Source organism: Chinchilla lanigera, unplaced genomic scaffold (assembly GCF_000276665.1).
Source record: "Chinchilla lanigera isolate Chin_1 unplaced genomic scaffold, ChiLan1.0 scaffold00002, whole genome shotgun sequence".
Classification (NCBI taxonomy): domain Eukaryota; kingdom Metazoa; phylum Chordata; class Mammalia; order Rodentia; family Chinchillidae; genus Chinchilla; species Chinchilla lanigera.
Genome location: NW_004955403.1, coordinates 23,560,967 through 23,583,487, shown reverse-complemented (window position 1 = coordinate 23,583,487; position 22,521 = coordinate 23,560,967). Strand labels below are relative to the sequence as shown.

The following is a 22,521-nucleotide window of genomic DNA, read 5'->3' as shown; positions in this document are numbered from 1 at the left end:
GCCCTTTCTTGCTAGCTGTGGCCGCCATGAATACATGTATTGGAGTGTAGGTACTATAACATCCTATTGTTACCAATCCATGAGCACACACACTTGGAGCTCTACAGATTTAAGCAGATCTATGATTTATACAGATCTATACAGATCTTAGTATTCCACGTGTCTGAATAAATCACAGTATTTAGAAGAGTATCTCAATTTCTGGTGTAATCTGTGAAAGTTAGAGTCAAATCAAGTAGCTGAATTGGGTATTGAGACTGTGATCTATTTTGTTCTATTCATAATACGGTGTTGTCTGAAAGCAGCTCTGGGCCTAGCACTGAAACATTTTCCCTCAACCAATGTATCTAAAATTCCATGCCACATTCCTCTAAGGACTGTCCCTAGAGCAAAATACAAATATCTTGCTTAACTGAGAGCAGTAGAAAATTATTAGTACTTGCTAGCACAAATTAATCTGTTAGGTTAGCTGGCAAAGCAAGCATTAATCAGATAAATCGGGATCGAGGACAAGAAATCGGGACAGGGAAGGACGGAAGGTTTGCTGCATGAAGCGGTGTTCCTGAATGGTGCTGTTTGGGAACTTTGGGAACTGGCAGTAACTGGAGCCCAGGATGCAAGAAGAGGGTGACTGTGCAGCTCTGAAGGGAGTGGCAGAATCGTGATGCGACACTGGCCGGGTATTCTCCACACTTTAGAGAAACACAGGTGTGTGCACACCTTGGGACACATACGTATACTAGATAACATACACATGCTGTGCTCGCTAACTTGCATATTTCACAATACAAGGTAGAATGGGAATCTGAGGTAGTTTTTAAACTTAAAATATAATTTTGCTCTGGGTGCAGAAATAAATAAACTGGGTATACCACATCTTACAGGTACTTTGTTTTCAAATCAATTACATGAGGCGTTCTAGCCAGCGTTAAAAAGTGAATTTGTGCCAGGTGTGGTGGCACATGCCTGTAATCCAAGCATTCAGGAAGCTGAGGTAGGAGGAGCGCTGCAACTCTGAGACCAGGCTGCAGAATGAATTCAAGGCCAGCCTGAACCATGTAGTGAGACCCTGTCTCAAATAATTAAAAAAAAGTCAATTTGTAAGAGCAGACAAAAGACTATTTTGCTATATATATTTTCCAAAAGTCTTAAGACTCTTTTAATATATATATATAGTTACAGTTATTAAAAATTCCTAAATTGGTGGGTGCTCAATAAATATTGAATGCTCTCTCCAACGAATGGGGCCTTGAGAACATTACTGTGGCATAATCATATAGGTCAAGCAGACAGCTTATTTACTTGAATTATACTGAATTATATGAATGCCCTCATTCCCTGTTCAGTCTTCTTTTTTATATTTAAGGTACAGATGACAAAGCAGAAATAAAAAACGTTAGGTCCTGACACCGTAGTAAAAAGTAACAGTTGCAAGTTGCAGTTTTCCTTAGGATTGAAATCAGATCTGTTCAAAGACAACTTCACAAAAGTTTGCAAATAAAGTTGTTAATAGAGAGACCCAAAGCTCTGCTCTGCATATGTAGGAACGTTTCCATGTTGGGAAATCGGGAAGGTTTTTCTTATGTGGGGATGAGTAAACTACTAGTGGTTCACACTAACTGTTAAGCTTTGTTTGACTCTGCTTACACAGGTGCAAAAATATGTGATAACCAGAATTGGTCTCATTCAATCAATCACCCTAATGGTAGAGTGTAATAACTGTCTTCATATGTTTGTATGAATAACAGGTTAGTTAATCATGAATCCAAAGCTCACAGAAGCTCAGTTCTTAATCATGGCTAGTTTCATTGATTATCGTTAGCTTTTAGGAGCTTATAAATTTCAACACAGTGACTAGGTTTGTTTTCTAAGGAAATGTTATTCTCTGAGCTAGAGCAAAACTAGCTGGCACTCTTTCTCATAAATTCTTTATAGAATCTAATTCTTGACGTGAATTCATTATTGTAAAATAAAATGGTGCATAGGGGGAAATACTGCTTTTTAAAGAAGTTTATAATTCCTTTCCATTTCAATACTAACATTTTCATTTTAAAACAACTTACATATCACATTCATTTCCACTTACTGACTCCACTGTTAATTCTTCCACATGTTCACATTTCTAGATTGAATTCTCCAAAAAGGGGCTCACTTCCCAAGCTGTAGTCACATAGTCTAAGTTATCTAAATTTGAGGTTAGAACTATTTCATTTTTACTAAAAAAAAGTTCTTTTCTAAACCTGAAATCAAAGAGTTAATTATATACTCTGCTACATATGAAATATAATTTTAAGAAAAATACCATCTAATGTCTAATACACATTGTACATGTGTATACAATATAATGTTTAACATGTAGATTTCTCATGAGCTGTTTACTCTTAATTCATCCTTTCTCAGTAGCGTACATGTGTCAGTCACTCTGCTTCCAGCTTCCGGTTCAAGGACACTATTCCTCCTTTTCCAGATAATATAAACTCACTGGGAATGTGAGGGCATGTGTGTGTGTGAGGTATAGCAGGAACAAGGGAAACCTCAGGGGACTAAGTGCTTTTTAAATAGCTTCTTAGGGTAATCCCACTTTATCCTCTAGTCCAGCAGTGTCTGGTGCTTTTAATTCTCTTAAGCTTTTAAGATTCTTTGAGTAAATCGGGTTGGTTTTCCATTTTCTCCTTTGCTATTTTGGGTTTTAACTTTCTTAGGTTTTCTAAGTCAGTTACCATTCACTTGAATGTTAGCTTCCAAATTGTTAAGTTTCCTAGAACAAAATTCTGAAAAATAACCGTTGAATAAAAATTATTGTATTTTGGATGCATTCATATCTTTGATCTCAATAGTTTCTTATTTTATTTTTTAAAACCTCTTCTGATAAATTTATGTTTTGGTGCAGCACTGCCATCTCAAATGCTTAAGAGGGCCAGGGAGGCTCCTTTCACTGGGTCAAAACTCTGGGAAGTTGGGAGTCAGAAACAATGAGCTAGATTTGGAAGAACCGTGGCACAATGAAGCTAGTGTCACAGTGGGAGCAGGACTCTTGCTCCAGGCTGGTGGGGTCGAGAGGCCTGTGAGACAAGGTGGTGAAGAGAGGGCCCCAGACGGCCCTCACCTCCACACCCTGCTGGTTCCCCGGGGTTTAAATTTCTAAGGGACAGTTTCAAAAGTTCCCATGCATCCTTGGTGAGGAACACAGAAAGTAGGTGAGAGTTGTAAGTCACGGGGCCACCTTCGGTGAGAAGAGGGTAACTCCAAGCAGAGCCTTCCTGGCAGAGTGTCTGGGCCAGAGGACAGAGGGTGTGCAGTTCTGTGATGCAAAGGAGTCTCACTCCTTGGAGGGCTAAGAGTTCTGGAGTGGTAGAGGGGGTGTTATTGCCTGGCTCCAACTATACCAAGAAAACAGACTTCAAGTAGAAGTCTGGAAACCAGCAGCTCCTGTTTCCCTTAGAAGGTCCCCAAATTGTCACCTTGGGGAGGAGGCAGCACTAGTAAATCACTGAGCATGAGAGACAGTCTGATAGACTTTTGGCTGAATGTTTATTTCAATGGGAAAAAACTATGTCAAACCAAAATAAAAAAAGAGTGAATTTCCATTAATTGGCAAATTTAAATTCTCCTACAAGCAAAAAGTTTTACTTCCTTGTAATGTCAACATGTTGGAAGGCTGAGGCAGGAGGATTTCCAATTGAAGCCCAGCCCAGCCAGGGAAACCTCGTCTCAAAATAAAAAATAAAAAAAGAGGCTGGGGTTGGAGCGCAGTGTAAAGGTTTTAAATTCAATCTCCAGTGCCACAAGCAAACAAACTAAAGAAGACATATTTCTTCAAATATTTGAGTTGGATATGATTGAGCCCTCTCATTGAAATGTTGTTTAACTTAATTCATTGAGTGCCACTTCTTTAGATATTTTAAAAATGTTTTATCTATTTATTATGTTTTTTGCATACAGTTGCTTGAATAAGAGCCTAGAGAAATCCTGAGAATTTCTCCTCGACATGCACTACAATAGTTAAATGTTAGAATATACGACTGGTATTTGGTACAGTATTTCTACAATTGTAAAAATCAATTTGTCAAGGAAAGACAATGAACTTCCCGATATCTTGTTTACACATTGGGTGGTCATACTACAAATGTAAATTGTGGCATGTGACATACAAAAATTATTGCTTTAAATGTCATTATTGCTATCATCAAAGGTAAAAAGAATTGCAATACATAGCTAAACACACATTTTCTTTAGAGAGCAGACATTTGCCCACATTCCCTGTCCTTGGTACACAGTGTGATAAATGAAAGTCTAAAAGCCGTGGCTGCAGCGTTGGCGCCCACAGTTTGCCATCCCTCGTCCGAAGCCATCCACACCCTCCTCGTGCAAGTGTGCATGCGTGCGCGCGTGCGAGCGTGCGTGCTCCCTCCTGCAAAGGACCTAAGCTTTCGGATACAGGGTGACTGTGTCGTAGCCCTCTGGGGGCCTCGTGCGGGCTCTCGCGTGAGTCTCACAGTACAGCTCCCCCTCCACGAAGAAGTAGCCCTTTTGCTTGAGGTTGAGGTTGCAGTCTGCACACACGAAGCACTCCGGATGCCGGTACTTATCCCGCGCCTTCACAACTGCACCCCTGCGGGGAAAATACGCTCAAGTGAGAAAGAGAGCAACACAAATGACGCAGAGGGGAGAGCACTGCGCCTGAGCTGAGTCAGCCGTTTCACAGTCGCGGGGGAAAAACCACCACCAGCTTGAAACTGCTCACTGCCGTGGAATTACCAGGGGAGTGGAAGGGAAGCTAAGATAACCCCCGTGTTTCTCTGACGCTGATGTGTGAAAATGTTTCAGATTCTCGAACAAGTGGTTTATACAGAAAGAGGAGGACCCTTTGCCCAGTTTGTCTGAAAGAGGGATGTGCTAGAGACTAGAAAAGGAGTCTGACGTTGATCCAGGTGTGGGTTACACAGTTCAAGGCCCCTTTGATGGGTTTCTTTCTTGGTAGCCCCGCCTCTGCTCTCTGGAGCTGAGAAAGAATCCCCAGGAACTGGGTGGGCTTCGGAAGCAGTTTACTCCAACTTGGGAACTATAATTGCTTTTGGTGACATCAAGAACTGTTGATCTTTTGAGGTCTTCTCTACTGCCAAGACCCCTGCCTCGCTTTCCCCTTTCTGTCCCACTTTTTTTGCTTGGTTCTGAGGAGCTTCCTCCCTCACTTCCCTCCTGTGCTGTGTCCCGAATAACCCGGCAGATGCTGCCTCAGTTTCTGAGCTGAAGGTAGAGGAACTGAGGAAAGAGGTGGCGAAGCAGCCCTGCGGGACACACGCTCCAGTGAGACTAAATTCATCTGGTTCATTTGAAGATCAGAATACCAGCAAGGCTATCTGAACAGCAAGTGTGTGGAAGTGGACTGTATTTTTAGAAATTATTTTAACATCTGTGTGATCTAAGAAACTGGGTAAAAATAATGCTGTGATTAATAATTTGCAGGCTCCTGTTACGTGTTTCCCTGGTTTGTACAGAAAAGGAAGTATTTGAAGATTGTACATTAACAGAGGGCTTTTGGGGGGTGCTTTTTAAGGTGGAATCACGATTCCTGGAAAGTTTTAAATGCACATTTGGGGCAAGTGCCCCCCAACCCCGAGAGTATACCTGCAAGTAAAGTCAGGATTGCTGATCCGAATTGCATGCCAGTTTGGGTTTACAGCTCAGGAATGTTGGTCAAAATGGTTAAATGTTGTGAAGATTCTGTTTCTAGTTGATGAATAGAAATTTAAGTTTTTCATAATTGCCCTTCAGTGTAAATCTTAAAGTAGGAGAAACGGAAAACCTCCACCAAGCCTTATAAAGTGAATTCTGGGTTAAAAATGAAACGTACACAATGCCACTTCCACACTTGTCACAGAGTGGCATCCTCTGAGCACCGCCGCCAGCTCCACCGTGGAGTTTGGTTACCGGAGCCCTCACGCTGCGAGTCCCCGCAGGGCGGTCATCTGAAAAGCAAACAGTTTCCATTTATGGTGAGGGAACAGCTGGCTCCAGGCTGCACCGTGCTTCTATTTTCAAGCGTGCACTTTAACCTAAGGAATTCTGAAGTTGCATCTGCACTATCATTTCCAGAGGAGTGGGATCAACGGAAGCAGCAGAGACTTGGTTCTGATATAGTGGCTTTTAAAATAGACCTCCTTAAACATTTGGTTATTATTGGAGGAAACTATTACAAATGCTCAAAGCAGCGGAGGGTATCTTTCATTTTCATTCTCACTGTGGAAGATATACATGAGGCTTTCCTTTTTTTCTGTTTTGGTGGAACTGGGAGTTGAATCCAGGGCTTTGTGAGCAAATGTGAGCTCCTCTTTTTAAAATTTTATTTTGAGACAAGGTCTTGCTGTGTTGCTCAGGTTGGCTTCAAACGTGTGATCCTCCTGCCCCCACCTTCAAGTAGCTGGGGTTACAGGTGTGTGTGAGCCACCACACGGGCTCACCTTTACTATTTTAACCACTTTTAAGTGTGTAATTCCATGGCGCTAAGTACATTTGCAGTATTACTCAGCCACTATCAGCATCTACATCCAGAACTGTTTCATTGTGCCCAGAGAGAAATTCTGTACCCATTAAATAATAACTCTCCATCCCCGCCTCCTCATGGTCTCTGGTGATTTCTATTCTTCTTCCTGTCACTATGAGTTTGTCTAGTATAGATTTCTCATATGAGTAATCCAAACAATATTTGTCCTGTTTTGTCTGATTTCTTTCAGTTAGCATAATGTTTTCAAGATAGCTCTGTGGTGCAGCATATATCAGAATTTCATTCCTTTTTAAGGCTGAATGATAGTCATATATATCCCATTTTGTTTTGTTTCTTCTCTCCTCTGTCAATAGATATTTAACTGTTTTCTACCTTTTGACTCTGTGAATAATGTGAACATTGGTGTATAGAGATCTGTTTGAGTTCCTGCTCTGGGCGCATACTTAGGAGTGGAATTGCTGGCTCATGTGTTACTTCCATGTGTATCTTTTTGAAGAACTAGCATTTTGCTCTCCCCAGGGGCTCTACCATCTTTACACTCCCATCAGCAGTGCACCAAGGTTCCCACTACGCCTCACATCCTCGTCAGTACTTGTTGCTTTTGTTATTGTTACACACATTGTTATGAGACACTTTCCATTTTTCTGTTATCTTTAAATGGCAATGTAGATTTAGAGGTGAGAAGTATGGGTAAGCATGTAAGCCCCCCAATCAGTAGGAATGGACCAGAGGCTATGCTCTGCCTCTTAGGGTCCACATGGTCTTGTACAAACCCATTTTCCCCTGTACATCAGTTTCTCCTGTGTTAAGGAGGACAATTAATAGCTCTTCACTGTGCTATGGTGAAGATTAAACGATAATACATGAAGTACTCTGCACAGAACTCAGCACACAGTGTGCATTCATTATGGTATTTTTTAAAAAGTTTTTTTTTAACTTTGATGTTGATGATACCCTAAATGTAGGGGGAGACTGAGCAAGTGTACAATGTATGCTAAAGATTAGCTCTTATGATTCATAAACAGAGGTACCCTTGACTGCCATGGATGGAATTTGTCTTTGTTGCCTTTTAATGACTATTTGCATTTTGTGACTACTGGAAGATGTCCTGGAGGCTCTTTCCTTACTCAAGCTACCATCCTTGACTACTGATTGAAAACAGTATTTAGACTCTGGTCCGCAGCGTGCCTGCAGCATCCCTTTCCTCCACCCTCCCACTGGCCTCTATCAGTGACGTGAGAGCAGATGCATGTGCGTGCTCACCATCATTCACCAGCTCCTGGAGCACCCTGAAGGAGCCCGACTGGCGAGGCTGGGTGGGTTCATCCCGGTTGTCATGGAGCATCCGGTACACATCTGACTGGGGGGGTGCTGAGGCCACGGGTTCACTGAGAGACAAGGGCGGCAGGTGAAGCATCGCCAGGAGTGTGGAGAGGCATAGTCATCACTACATTTACAGCAACGCTGAACAGGGATTTACTTTCAAGTGAATATTGTAATTAAAACATAATATGAATTCAGGTAGGATGCCTTAAAAATGTCATTGAGAAATAAACCTAAAGATCACATCAGCACTATCCATTTGGAACAAAATACTTTGGAAGAAAACTAACAAATGATTGTTGAAAATGGTAATTTAAAAAATAAAACAAGACTTGTGCCTTATGACACAATCATTTTGTGAAGAAAACTAACTGTTCTCAGAAAAAAGACAACATACACATGACAGTGCAGGAGTTAACCCAATCTGATTATTGGCAGACATGAAAATTGTATTTTTTTTTTGGAAAATTTTAATAGATTTGCTTTATTTAGATAAACTTTTGATATCAAACTAGGAGGAAATTGCTTAATTGTATATTTTGTGTGTGTGTGTTTTTGAGATAAGGTCTCGTTATGCAGTGACCTCAGGCTGGCTTTGAGGTCACTTTGTAGCCCAGGCTAGTCTCGAACTTGCAATGATCCTCCTGCCTCAGCTTCCCAAGTGCTGGGATTACAGGCATGCACCACCACGCCCAGCTGCTTAATTATTTTAAAAATTAATTTCTTTTGTTAAGTCCTAGAAATAACAAAGATATCATTTAACTTAAAAATTGATAAAATTCAATTTGTCAGTGTTTGAAAATATATGGAAACTTTTACCAACAGAGTCCTTCAAAAAATGTACACATCAGGAAAAGAAAAATGTGTATAAATATATTAATACTAAATTTATTGAGACATGATGAGATTAACATGTTACCTTTGTCCTTTACAATTGCAAGAGGTGCTCAAAGTGGTGGCTATTAGCTTCTAGACATTTATTAGTATGGCAAACTGCTGAAGTGTGCATACTTGTTTTGGTGGATTCTGTATGTATATATTAGATTGATTATCTTATATTTCTGAAATAGCCATACTAAAATTCATTAATAGTAATGACAGCAGCTTTACTTAACATGCTTCCCATAAGTACATCCATAATGAATAAAAATGCTACCATAATACCACTTTCTCAGGCACTAAGTACTTTTTACTTTATGTTATTTAACTGTATTTTTTAGAAGCAATAGTTATCGGCATATACTTTCAGTATCTATATATATGAAAATAACCATTTTGTTTATATGAGATACTTTGAAAAATGACCTAGATACATTATTATTAACTCAATGTATTCATCTAGAGATATTTTTATGATACTATTACACATTACTCTTAATCATCACACCAATTTATAAAAAGTGTTTCTGCAATATTGAAAGTAATAGGATTTTACTCCATAATAAATCTTAAATGGAAGATCTTGGTGGCAAAAGCCCTTGAGGCAAATACTCAAAATAAAGAAGAAAAGTCAAAATAAAGATCAAAAGGAATTAAATGTCCATATTAATAGACTGAGGTATTTATTTATCTGTAAAACTATTCAAGACAAACATTTTAAATGGAAAAATAATTACCTCTCCACACATTTCCTTTGAAGACAGACACGGTATCATAAAAAATCCTCTGACCCTCCCAACTGCCTTCCCAACTTTTGACCCCCAAAGACAGACATAGGAGATGCTAGATTATAAATCACTTATGAGAAGTACTAAATCAGACATTTGTAAAATACAACGTACTTTTAAACTACACACACATTTCGTCATTGTATGATTTCATTATATTGCTATCTCCCACATTATTCTACGTAGATAATTCCTCAAATTATCATCAGGTCTCGATATCTGCAATAAACTTTCAGTACTTTTTCTTCAAAGATTTTCACATAACTTTCTTTCCATTAAGACAATGATAAAGACACACCATGAAAGCTGACATTGCCCACATGTTTAGTTAATATGCCCATGGTTCAAAAAAGACTCATATTACCTCATAGAAGGTGCTTCCCCTAGAGCTGTTGAAACCTGACCCTGAAGTGTTTCCATAATATTGTCATCTGAGTACAACTGCATAGGTGTATTAAACTGAGCATGTACAATCTTCACACCGGGAAGTTCCATTTCCAAAGGAATGTTAGGGGCCATCTTAGCAGCAACTTTCAAGTCACCTGGACAAATTGTACTAAGAGTACTGACAGAAGAAGGGGTGCTACGTCCACTGCCACCATCAATACCGGAGGGCGTGCTGCATCCACTGTGTTAATGACCACGTTACACAGAGATGACACAAGGAACCAGAGGACACAGAGAAGAAGTACAGAGAGGTTAAAAGGAATTGAAGACAAAAAGTCAGAGGTAAATTGTATTGAACTAAAACACTGCCTGGACTTTGTTTTGAAAAAGGGTGATGTTTAAAAATTCATGATTGAAGAAAGTTTAATAGAAGTAAAAGATGCAGGTGCTATTGCGTTTGTTGGCTCTATATACTAGGTGACTGGTAAGTTGAGGGTCACTTACAGAAAAAGTTGTACAGGAAGTAGATGAAATATAACTATCCTTACTTTTAAAAAAATAGGCCTAGTAACTTTATTGGTGACAATATCACCAATAAAATTACACTGACTGGGTATCATTTTGTATTTTTGGAAGTACAATACTTAAAATTAAAATATGAATAAATGATTCTTTACAAATGCTAAGTGAATGTATAGCACAAAGTTTCAACCCAAGGTTTAGAGGAACATTTTAAAATAAGAAGTATGTTTCAAGAATACAGTTGAACTTTAACTGAATGGTAATTGGCAACTTGTAGGCGGTAAGTTAAAGATTATATTTTAAGGCTATTTTGAAAATACTTTATGCTATGGCTTCCCTATTTTTATGTTTATTCTTTTATTTCAAAAAACTGTTGTGTAGCTTATGATAAGATCTAGAAACAGTCAATAAATACTTGTTACCTTGAAAGTAATGATTAGAGAGCAAAAAAGGTAATCTCAGGCTATTTGGATGCTACCATCAGGCTAAGCTATATTTCCTTTTCTATAGGTATTTCATGTAAATTTGTTGGAGCACACATATATTTCCATGCGTATTTCTCATTTTCTTTAAAATAATTAGTTGTAAGGATTTATTAAAATATCAAAAAGGCCAGTCATGCAAATTTAAGAACTAAGGAGATTTCATATTCTATATGAAACTGGATAGGAAGCTAGTCACAAGTGCAGATATTTATTTGTACTTATTTATTTATGCTAAGGATTGACCCCATATCCTCATGCATTCTAAGCACTTGCTCTATTTCTGAGCTACACCTCAGCCTGCTACATGCATTTTAAGTGCAGCATGAGAGATACATTTTGCAAGAAAATGGAATATGCTAAGAGATTTTTAAAAAGCAGTCATTTAAAACAAAGCAAAAAGAAATATTAATATTACTGTAAATCTCTATCATGCCTGCTAGTTAGTATTACTGTACACTTAAGACAGAGAGTAGATCTAGATGATGTGTTTACCTCAGAGTCAATATTCTCTCAAGCCTGACCCAACTTAGCATTTACTCTCTAAGGCTACTAATGTTAACCTCAGTCCCACAGACAGCAAAACTGAGAAAAATAGCGGGCAGTGGTGTTTTGTATCTTTTTAATTTATCAGTGTTGCAGCCTGATTAGTTTGTACAGCTTCTGTTTCTAAATGGATTTAAAACATTAAAAAAAAACTTTTGTGTTACCCATTTCATTTGCCTACACAGCCTGAATAAGGGACTTGCTCTTTTATTTACTGGCTGTTGAGAATCTGTTTGAAACTCAATCTGTGCACTGGTTAAATGACATGACACACTGCCAAGTGACCTTATTCACCATTTTTGGAGGCTCAACATTAACTTGGCTCTCCAACTGACTTCATCTAGTAAAAGCACAGAAGTTAATTTTTAGATGTAGTACACTTTAGTCCGGAGAATGTTGATCTGATCTAACTGTAATGAAGCCTATTAAATTGAATTTTAGGGAGTTGAAATACTGAATTACATCTTAGGACACTCTGAGCTCAAAATAGTGAACAAATTCAACCACCATTTAGAATTACTCTGATCTCATTACCAGGCAGATGGATACCAGCATCACTCTAGAACTTACAGAAATGCCTTATTTTGTGACTGTGCTTCGTAGTCATTTTCTGTTATTAGTATTCTTGTCTACCAGCATGTCTGTTAAGCAAGAGCTGTATATTCTATTTCCTCGTTCCTTTACCATTCTATATAGTGGCTCATGTCTATTTAGAGGATGGAAAATATACCCTAAGCCAACAAGAATGACCTTTTATAAAATTCTGGGACAATTTGACATGATCTCTTGATCTTTTATAAATAATATAGTCTTCCTGGACTCCAGTCACAGTGGTTATCACTACAGGTCACCACGATCTGTTCCTATGACTTAGAAATATAGGAAATAATGAGATTTTCTGAGGTGGACTCAGCAATTTAGAAAGACCACTTGTAAAGCTGGTGATGCACTCAATTACTTCATGCCCAGAATCATTCAACAGAGAACTGACTTCTCTGGAGGTGTTTACAGACTTTTTAGGGTATACTTCTAGATAGAACTCCAAAAAGTCACACAGGGATTGTATTTCAGTATTTGGATCTTTAATGGCTTGTATAAATTTTTAGTTATAGCCTCAGCTTTAAAAATTTACCCATAAAAAGAATGCTTCAGTTGTGATGGAAGCCAGGGCGAGTAGCAAAATATCAGGGAGATTAACACAGTACAAATTCAGTATTTCAATTTACTTCTGATTAAACAAGTTGTCCATTAATAATTCTGTAGTAGTTTGCATGTAGCCTTTCCAGATTCTCCCTTGATGAAGAATCATTCTGAGAGAGTAAGAAGTTCAGAAACTAGAGCAAATAGTATGAGGGCGCAGAAAGAAAGGAAGGATTGGAGAAGCTTTGTGATTCTTTAGGATTAGTGCACTGGCATCTTTTTTTTTTTTAAAGCAAATCCTTTCATTCCTCTTTCCCTTCCTCCTCTCTTACAAATTCAGCTTTGTAAAAAAGATGCCTTTAAATGACAAAGTTGTGAGTGACTTGTCCTTATCACACTTTTAAGTTAAAATGAAAACATAAAAGAAAGAATTATAGACATAGGTTTCTATTTCTCTGAATTTTTATCAAATTAAATGTGTTTAACAAAGGCAGGATACATATTTCTCTAATGCATGCCTTTATTCAAGCACCCTGAAGTCTTATGGATGGGAGTTAATGGATTTGTAGTCATGTTAAACTCAAAAGAATGCAAGTATACTAATAATTTTATGATGCTTCTTTGGGAACGTTTTGTGTGTGTGTGTGTGTGTGTGTTTGTGTGTTTGAGACAGGGTTTTGCTATGCAGTTCAGGCTGGCTTCAGACTCACAGCAATCCTCCTGCCTCAGCCTCCCAAGTGCTGGGATTACAGATGTGCGCCACTATGCCTGTCTGAAAAGGAATTTTGCTCAAGAGTAAAATAGCCCTTTAATATTTAATGTGACATTATTATGTTATTGAAGTTGTGATAGTTCAGGGAAGCACCTCAAACTAAAAAAAAAGGGAAAAGACGCAGAGGAACACAGAATGGGAGCAAGAGAATGAACAAAAGGAAGTAAAGAGGTTGGTGCAGAGTTGCAAGGACGAGGGAGGGACAGTAACTCCCAGCCCTTCTCACCATACACCGAGGAAATATTACTTGGTACATCTAGGATTTTGTCCCAGTGCACGTTTATTAAGTATTTATTCCTCTTTCCTGGCCTCGTTTCTAGGTGTGGGGAATGTGGAACCAGTCAGACAAGGAGCCTGCAGTCACTGAGCTTACATTCTAGGGCAGGGGTGGCATGGGGTGTCACTCCCTTCCAGGCAATGTTCTCTTCCACTGGAATGGAGGAGAAATGGAATGTTCTTCCATTCCAGGGCTCCTTCTGGGTCTGATATCACAAAAACTGCCTGGCTTAATTTGAGACAATCTTTTAGGTCTACTCTAGCTTCCTGAAAAGTCTGCACAAGGAAAGCATGTATCAAGTGATGACTCAAGTGACCCACAGCTGGAGTCATAAGCTTAGGTGTCTGAGGGGAGGGAGAGTCACACACATGTGGAAACGGGCCAGCAGCTACACTTATGTGTCATGGCCATTTATAAGCCCCATCTAAAGACAAGTAAATTTAAAAAATTAAACAATAGTGTTAAATAAAACAAGCTTGTAAAATTAGCCTGCTGTTGGCCACGAGTTTGGAACTGGATATAATTTATTACCCACTGTTCCTAATCTGGTAGGATCAAACTTCCTTTTTCTAGGCTAACTCAGTGGAAATCAAAGCAATGGGTTTGAGGTTTTCTGAAGTTGCTATTGCCCAGTGTAGCAGTACAGGGCATTACTGTAATTTCTTATTCTGTAAATTGAGGTTAAATTTCTAGAGATATATGAAAAAGATCATCTAGAAATAGTCATTTTATCTGGTTGATAGACAAGAAACCAGACTTGGTTCATTAGAATTACAATTTTATAGCTTTGTCCATTGGGGTAACCAGTATACTTGCTTCCTTCCTAACTGTTATTTTATACTTATTTTCAATCAAGTGAAAAAGTTTCTTTACAAGGAGGCCTCTTTTATTTGCAAGGATCCATAAAAATGAAAATTTATTTTTATGTAATGGCTAGAGTTAACGGGATTTGATAGTCTGATGAGAAGCAGGTACTGAAGTGGGATGACTAGAGTGTCGAATACATAAAGAACACCAGCTTTCTCACGTGTGCCCCGTGGCCTTCCTTATGCCTGACTGAATTTGGTTTCCATTTCTGTCCCTGTTGGAAGGGCTTTCCTGACCTGGGTTGGAGCATATCTGCCTGATTCAATGATCACTGTGTTCTGGATAGAATCTCCACAACAGCAGGGTACTAGTTAGAAATACACATGGTCACTGCACACAGTTTCACAGCTCTGTAATTTTGTCTCTATTTACTCTCAGAAATGGAGGTGATTTGGCCCTGTTCTCTGCTAAGTGCATTTGCTTCTTTTTGCTTTTGAAATAAGCCTCACAGTGTCAAAGTGCATTCCAAACACCTAAAAGTTACTTTTCTTGGTGATTAGTAGGAATTGATTAAAGGAGCATGCACATCAAACTTCACAATCTCAGGGTTTATGACCTGCTTCGGCCTGGGATTATGAAAGGTTTGGGCCGAATATTGTGCTTGTGTTCAAAGTAGTTCACATCCTGCGAAAACAAAGGGTTAAAGAAGTCCCTCAGTGGAAAAGCAATATTTTACAACAAAGTTAAATGAATGATAATTGTACAGAGAGAATTATTTACCATTAACTATTGACATGACTAAGAAGGGTGATAACGGAACTAGAGTGATTTTTTCTTTTTATCTAAATGCTCAGGAAGTGGCGGATCAGGCTGCAGAACAACTAGAACTAGCATGTTCTAGGTGCTCGTCTTTAAAAATAAAAATCTAATAGTGCCTTCAGGAAAATAAAAAGAAAACAACAAGAGCTGGACTTCTGAAAGGAAAAGAAACCATTCTATCACCATCAAGAACACACTGGGCAGAACCCAGAGTCCAATACTTACTTTTGAGGTGAGCTAGGAAGGAGACCCCGCAGCTGTCCGTGAAGCGCGTCTTGAATATTGCTAGTTGAATAGAGCCCAATTGGTGAGTTATAGGAAGCGCTCACTACCTGTCTTTTGTCATCAATGTTTGCTGCGGCAACAAAAGGCTGGGCCCTTCTGTTGTGTGCGGTACCAATGGGTTTGAATTCCTGTACAATGGCAGACAAAATACACACAGCCACAGAGTGCACACGCCGTTAAAGAGCAGAACTAGCGGCACTGCTATTGTTAATAAAGGCATCTTTACCCCAACACCACGTTAAAGGCAAGATTAAGGGAAGAGTTAGGGATAATTCTTTCTACCACTCTCTCTGAAATTCACATAAGCTTTATTCATCTACCAAATGCTATGATGCAAAGGAATTGAGCTTATTTAAAATATTCCAGGGGCTGGGGATTTAGCTCAGCGGCAAAAAGCGCCTGCCTGGCAAGCGCAAGGTCGTGAGTTCGGTTCCCGGTACCGGAGAAAAACCAAAAAAAAAAAAAAAAAAAAAAAAAATTCCAGTAGGGTTCACACATTGTATCTCTTGTCTGCCCCCCATTGACTTCATCTAGTAATTTTAAGAAATTCTAATGACTCACTTGAGTATTGAAAATTTGTGTCAGAAATGAGATTTATGGCTCAGAAAAAAATTATTACACTTAGAATTTTTTCAGGTAGAACTTACATATGTTTTCTATTAAGGAGCAGAAAAAAATTTATAAAATTTCTGCTATTTCTTCAAACAGAAGGAGAATGAGCATTTATAAATAAGTATATAGAATTTTTTAACTAACCTAGGTAAAATTTCTGTTTTCAGAAAGTACCCACAACAGTAATCCCAGCACTTAGGAGGCTGAGGCAGCAGAATTGTGAGTTCTAGCCGAGTCTGGGTTACATATTAAGATTCTGTCTCAAAAATAAAAAACAAAACCAAAAAAAAAAGAGGGAAAAAACAGAGAAAAAAGTACTTAGAAAAGAGTTCAAGGTAGGCATCATGTTAATTTTTGATTAATAAAATTATGAATGTAGGAATGACATGTAAAAACACTTTGCCTTCTGATGATTTCATATTGTGTGGTTAAAGAATTTTTATTTTACTTATTTCTAGGAGGAGTAAGTCAGTAAGTCAGAGACACACAATGTGTGTGATTCCAAGGAATTTCTACTTTAGCAATAGGACCACACATCAGAGTCTCAAACCTTGAGTTTGAAACATGCCTGAATGATCTAAAACTCTGTACTATTATTTTAAGTGTAAAAGTAGTGTTTTTCAGTTTTGAATACATGTATAATTTTATATAAGCATTAACCTTTTTTTTTGTTTGTTTCTGGTCTTCTAAGCAACACATAAACACACAGCACCAGTGGAGAATGCTACAGTGCACACGAGCTGACTCTTCTGAATCTAACCGGCAAAAGCAGCACAATTAATCCTTTAACAGCACGTTCATCCCCATATTCACACCACCTTCCTGGACTTCTGTACGTGTGCTACCACTGTTGCAAACAGATTAGAAATAGTACACATATGTGTGATTATTTGAGATGTTACTGGGAAGAGAAGATTTTCTCCAATTATAACCCTGCAATATTTGTGTCGACATCATGTTTTTCCTTCTTGTCATTACAGGTGAGTTGAGTTGTGGGATGCTGCGTTTCTGTTAGAGAAGAGACTGTAAAGAAGAGAAGTAGAAGAGGGAGGTGAAGGAGAAAAAGGAGGAAGAGAGGAATAAAGAAATAGAGGAGGAGGAGGAGGAATAAATAAGAAAAGAGACTCCTTTTCTTAGAGGCAGGACCTGTTTTTCTTAGAGTTTCTCGTGCCTGAGAACGTGAGCAACTTTCTGTAAAGGTCCAGGCTGAAAAATGCTTTGTTTTTGCTTCTCTGGAGCAGGGTGTCCTTACATATATCCCCTCGTTCATCTTTCTTGCCTATGGTGCAGTCTGTTTTCTGTAAGTAGTTATGACGGGGTAATATTGGTGCAGATCAAATACGAGCCTATTGAGTCTTTTCTCCAGCTACCCCAAATCTTGGTATCTGAGCATCAGTGATGTGATCAAGAGCACTGTCAACCTGGGACAATGTGTGTTAACAGTCTTGCGAAGCTGAGAAGAAAGTTTGAGTGGAGTACAGTTTAACTCATGAGTCCACAGTGTGATCAAGTTGATTGGTATCTTATTCATTTGAATTTTTCCCGCTATAGTAATGGCTCACTGCTAAGGAGCTGGCTGACTGGCTGCAGAATGACAAAACAACCAAGTGTAGCTTTAGAAATGCTCTAGCTTTGAATTTCAGAACATGTAAAAATGTATGCAGCCAAACATTTACATAGTGGCCCAATCTGATTGTTTTCACTGATCTAATAATGAACTTGAATTAGCTGTGTTTTATGAGTAACCATTATAATTAGCCATGATTATTATGGCATGAAAAAAGTGAAGTGGAAATTATTTTAAGTAATATCAGTGGTCATGAGTCAAGCTTTTGTAATTCTTTTTGACATGAAACAGACAGAAGGCTAACTGCCTAATTTTGTTTTGGTGGACTGTGTATCTTTCAGGCTAATTAAAAAGTGAATCAGGTAGGATTGAACTGCTCAAGCTTTGTGGAATTCAGCTTCTTTAAAAAAAAGGAAGAAAACAAAGTAATGAGGTGCCTTAAAAATCTTGATAAAAAGAATTAAATTTAAAATAGTTTGTTAAAATAATATGATGGCTTTATTGGAAAAAATTGCTGTTTTTATTTTTTCTTAGCCTTAAAATGATGCATCAAAGTGGATGGTGTTGTCCTGTAAGTGAGTCATCTTCTCTGACAATGTTTGTGTTTCACAATATCTAGTGGTATTTCTAAATAGCAACACACAAATTAATCAGTTCCAACCTTGTTTTTTTTTTTTTTTTTGCCATTTTCAGTTTTGGTTACATACACTGCAAAGGTCAAAGCTGTATAATTTGTTAAAAGAAAATCCCTCCACTTTCTGTTTAGGGCATAAAGGACATCTTTCTGATACAGCATTCAAACATTTTTATGTAAGCTTTGCAAAGCATTAGTTTATTGGATTCCAGAGTCATTCCCTGACGTACAATGGAGTGTATACAGCAAAAGTAAACAAGAAATTTAAGCATGGCACGAGGAGGCGGCATTCTGTCCAAGCATTATATCACTGCTGATAGTCAAACAGAATCAAAAGAACAAAACCAGTCAAATGTTTACTGCTCTACTTTAATTCCTTTTAAATTTTGTTTGGAAAATCAAAAGTAACAGAAAATACCAGTAAAAATTTTATATAGCAGTTAATACAGTCCAGCTCTTGTGTTTATTCTACCCAGGAAAATATGGTTTTGTCTTATCTCTTAGGAATTCAAAAAGTGATCATTCAAAATAACAATTAAAAAATATTTTTCAATGCTAGAAGCTTATATTAAGGAATAATATTTTACATTGATGAAATGGTACAGCTGCCAGAGTAAAAGCTACATAACTTGACAGAAACCCCTTGACACTGAGAGAATGCAGCTCTTTTTTAAAAATTTTTTTTCTTGTTTTTTTTTCTGGTACCAGGAATCAAACTCATGACCTTCCACTTGCCAGCGAGAATGCAGCTCTTAACGCTGGCCTCCCAAGTCCTTGAAATGACTGCAGCAATGACAGCACTCAAAGACCTTCACCTTCAATTTCTTACTTGGCGAAAAACTCAAGACTCAATTTGAGATAAAGACTCAAGTTCTTACCATTTCAATCAGAAAAAGTATGTTTGACTCATAGTTTGTTTTTATTTCCCTATTACTTATATTTTTTTCATATACCAATGGTAGGGAAATAATAAAAAAAAAAAACTATGTGAAGTGAGTATATATTGGATCAAGCCACAATGGAGGAATGCTTTTTGTTTTATCATCTTTGGAATTGATAAACAATGATTTCTTCATTGCATTAATTCCTTAGATGAAAAATAAAGTCACCCTTGAAGTCACCTTTCTCCAGGGCTCCACTTCAACTGTCTCCCATATCTCAGTGGGTGGAGTTTGGGGAAATGGTGATTATAAAAGTTTATTTTCTGTTGGTTGCTTTTGAGTTATCAGAACATTACAGATTAAGGTAATCTTATGAAAATAAACTATGACTGGGTTTGTAAGTACACTGGAGTTATCAACTTTTCTATTACAAGGATGCAGTTTTTTATGTGAAAATGATAACAGCTTTCTTGCTTAGAAATAAACTGTTTCTGAAAAGCATCTTTTCTACTGAAAGAGGTACATTGTATTTTGAGTTGTTCAATTAACGTTAAACAAAATTGAGGGTAGTGGTTTGCTTGAGAATGTAAGCTTTGAAGAAGGGCTAGCAACATACCTTCTGTCTAGAACAATACCTTATGTAGAAAAAGCACATACTCACTAAAACAGTGTCCAGGATTCTATAGAAGGAATTTTTTCCACTGTTTGGAGTTGATCTAAATAAGGTCCTTTTTAAGTCTAAGATTCAAGTCTAAGTTCATAAAATCAAAATTTAAATGCTTAGTGATAATATGGTAAAATGAAAAAAAATCTATATATTAAAACTTTATATCAATTATTACTATAACTGTGTAAGATTAAAATCCCCAAGCCTGAATCTATACATAGGGGAAAAAATTCAGAAATATATAGATTAATATTTTACATATGGCTAGATTTATATGGTAGGATGTTGTATTTTCAATAAAGAGATAATTACTTTTAAATAGTTTAAGTTTTTAGTTTTATACTTTGAAGATGACAATATGCAATGTACTAATCATTGTTACTCTTGTTTTGAAATTTTATATCGTTGTTTTATTGTTTATTTTTTTCTTTAAAATAAAAAGTTTTTAGTTTTAAATCAGTTTAATTTTAAGTGAAAAAGTATTTTATTCTGAAAGCAAAAGTCATAATACTTACAAATGAAAATCTGACTTTAGATGAGACACAAGAACTCAAGTAACACTCATGCATTTTACTAATTACCTACGATGACATTTTAAAGCGTCATATATTAATGGCATCTGTTGCTTACACTGACACACCTTTGTTATCCAGAAAGTTTCTCTATTTACAGAGTTCTCATTAGGATTTTAAAAAAAATATATATGGCTTTGTGTTATTTAAAAAGTAATCATAACTTAGCTGTTCTCCAGTCTCAGTTTATAGGTTAAATTTACTGTGCGATCTTTGTCACTACATTTTTTTGTAGTTCATGTCATAAGATTTTCAGATAACAAAGGATCCACTGAAATTTAGCTATTTTGTACAAAGAATGTTTGCCCTGAAGTACCAAGTTTTGTGAACTAGTCATACAAAAATCTGGCCCAAGAGTCTCATGAGGAGTACAGAGTATTCTGTCCGTTAGAAGTATTGAATTTGCTCTTATCTTGAAGCCCATTACACACTGGTCTCATGAAGGAGATTCCAGTAAGAATTAGTCATGACCCAAAAGAATGGAATTTTCAAAGGCTCCTTCTGATTGCTATAGCCCTTAAACTAATCTTCACCCTTTTATAGTATCATAAATATTCATATTTTTAACTCTCAAATCCAGGACATATGGGCTAATATACGATTGACAAAAGATTAGAGTATTTAAAAATGAGGACTAAGCCTTAGAATCCAATTCTTAAAATAACCATAGCTATAAATCAATGCCCACTGATGTGCAAAAGAGGCCTCCTCTAGAGGTCCAACTTAGGAACTGCATTTAACCTCCAATTACTGAGGATGTTAGCCTGTCTTTACAGGCTCTTATCACTGCCTAAGACCATCACGAGCTTCATAAATACTTTCTGAGTTACAGACGGGCCAGGGTGGGAGACACAGCCGTGATTAAGCATCACTGGGGTTTGGTACTTTGATCAAATCTGTCTTGTTGGTCCCATACTTTACATCTCATATTGATGAAATGGGATTTCAAATTTTGAATGGAAAAATAATTTGCAAAAGGGTGCAGCACAGTTTTGTATGTGTGCTGTATATAGATGAAGAAATGCAGAATTCCATACAATTTGTTCTGCACATTGCAAGAATTTAGGTAGTCAATAAATGCATGCATAAGAGACATTTACTTTTACCTTTTTTTTTTTTAAAGCACCAGAGAGTCTCTTTTTGTCTTGCGTTGCTTCTAAGTGATGAACTGATGCGTGTAAGAGGGAGAAGGAAGGTTTTATACAAATGATATACAAGGACAAAGGGATACACACGAGTGATAGCTTTGCCTTGAGAGACTTTCTTTCGATCTTCCAAATGTTGATTAGAGGCGTTAGTATTCACTAAGCCACCTACTATGCCAGAATGAGCCACCGTAAGTTTTCAGATCACAAACCACTATGTTTATAGATTAAATATTCTTAATCCCCAAATCTGAAATTTGAAATGTCTCAAGATGCGAACTGTTTGAGCAATCAAACTTTTTGAACACTGATGCCAAAAGTGGAGAATTGTATACCCAACCTCAAGAGATGAGTTGCACTTAAAATATAGGTGCATTAAACTACTGGGTAACATTACTATGAGGCTATGAGATATATCTAAAAAATTAATTTCATGTTTAGAATTCAGTCCCATTTTCAACATCTCTCATTAACATATATGCAAATATTCAAAAATAAAAACAAATTTGAGAACCAAAGCACTTCTGGTCCTAATCATTTCCAGGAAGGGATCTCAACCTTATATCCATCCCGTTCATTAGACCATCTGCTTGTTACCTGACCTAAACCTCCCGCTCAACTTCAAGGTCATTGTGGTAGTCCAACAACTGGACGGGAGGGCAGAACAGTTTTTGAGAACTGATTCCCAGACTGGTTCTGGCCAATGTTGGAGAATTCACTCCCATCTTTCGAGCCTCCAGATTCTTTCCTTGAGTGTCTACAATGAGTTAAGTGTGAGAGAGGCAAAGGAGAAAGAGCTGACACGTGGTTCCTGACTTCATGAACGCTCTTTGTCTTGCTCACCCCCTCTGGGGCCCGTTTGATCCTCCCTTTGCGCCTTGTATTGTTTTAGGTTCAGTCTGTACCTTCCC

General features: G+C 37.6%; 1 protein-coding gene across 3 annotated transcripts in view; it reads right to left on the bottom strand.

Annotated features, from left to right (window-relative positions):
- Positions 1-3,512: 3,512 nt before the first annotated feature.
- Pdlim3 (PDZ and LIM domain 3) overlaps positions 3,513-22,521 on the bottom strand; it is a 33,685-nt gene continuing 14,676 nt past the window's right edge. The window contains exons 4-8 of one of the 3 annotated variants that reach the window (XM_005373451.2): positions 15,045-15,112; positions 9,860-10,123; positions 7,769-7,893; positions 5,855-5,969; positions 3,513-4,612 (exon numbers count right to left, since the gene is read on the bottom strand). In XM_005373451.2, coding sequence (XP_005373508.1) covers positions 4,423-4,612; positions 5,855-5,969; positions 7,769-7,893; positions 9,860-10,123; positions 15,045-15,112 — 762 coding nt within the window. In that variant the 3' untranslated portion in view covers positions 3,513-4,422. Of the gene's footprint in view, positions 4,613-5,854; positions 5,970-7,768; positions 7,894-9,859; positions 10,124-15,044; positions 15,113-15,472; positions 15,661-22,521 lie in introns of all 3 variants that reach the window. The other 2 variants (XM_005373453.2, XM_005373455.2) reach the window with 2 other exon arrangements.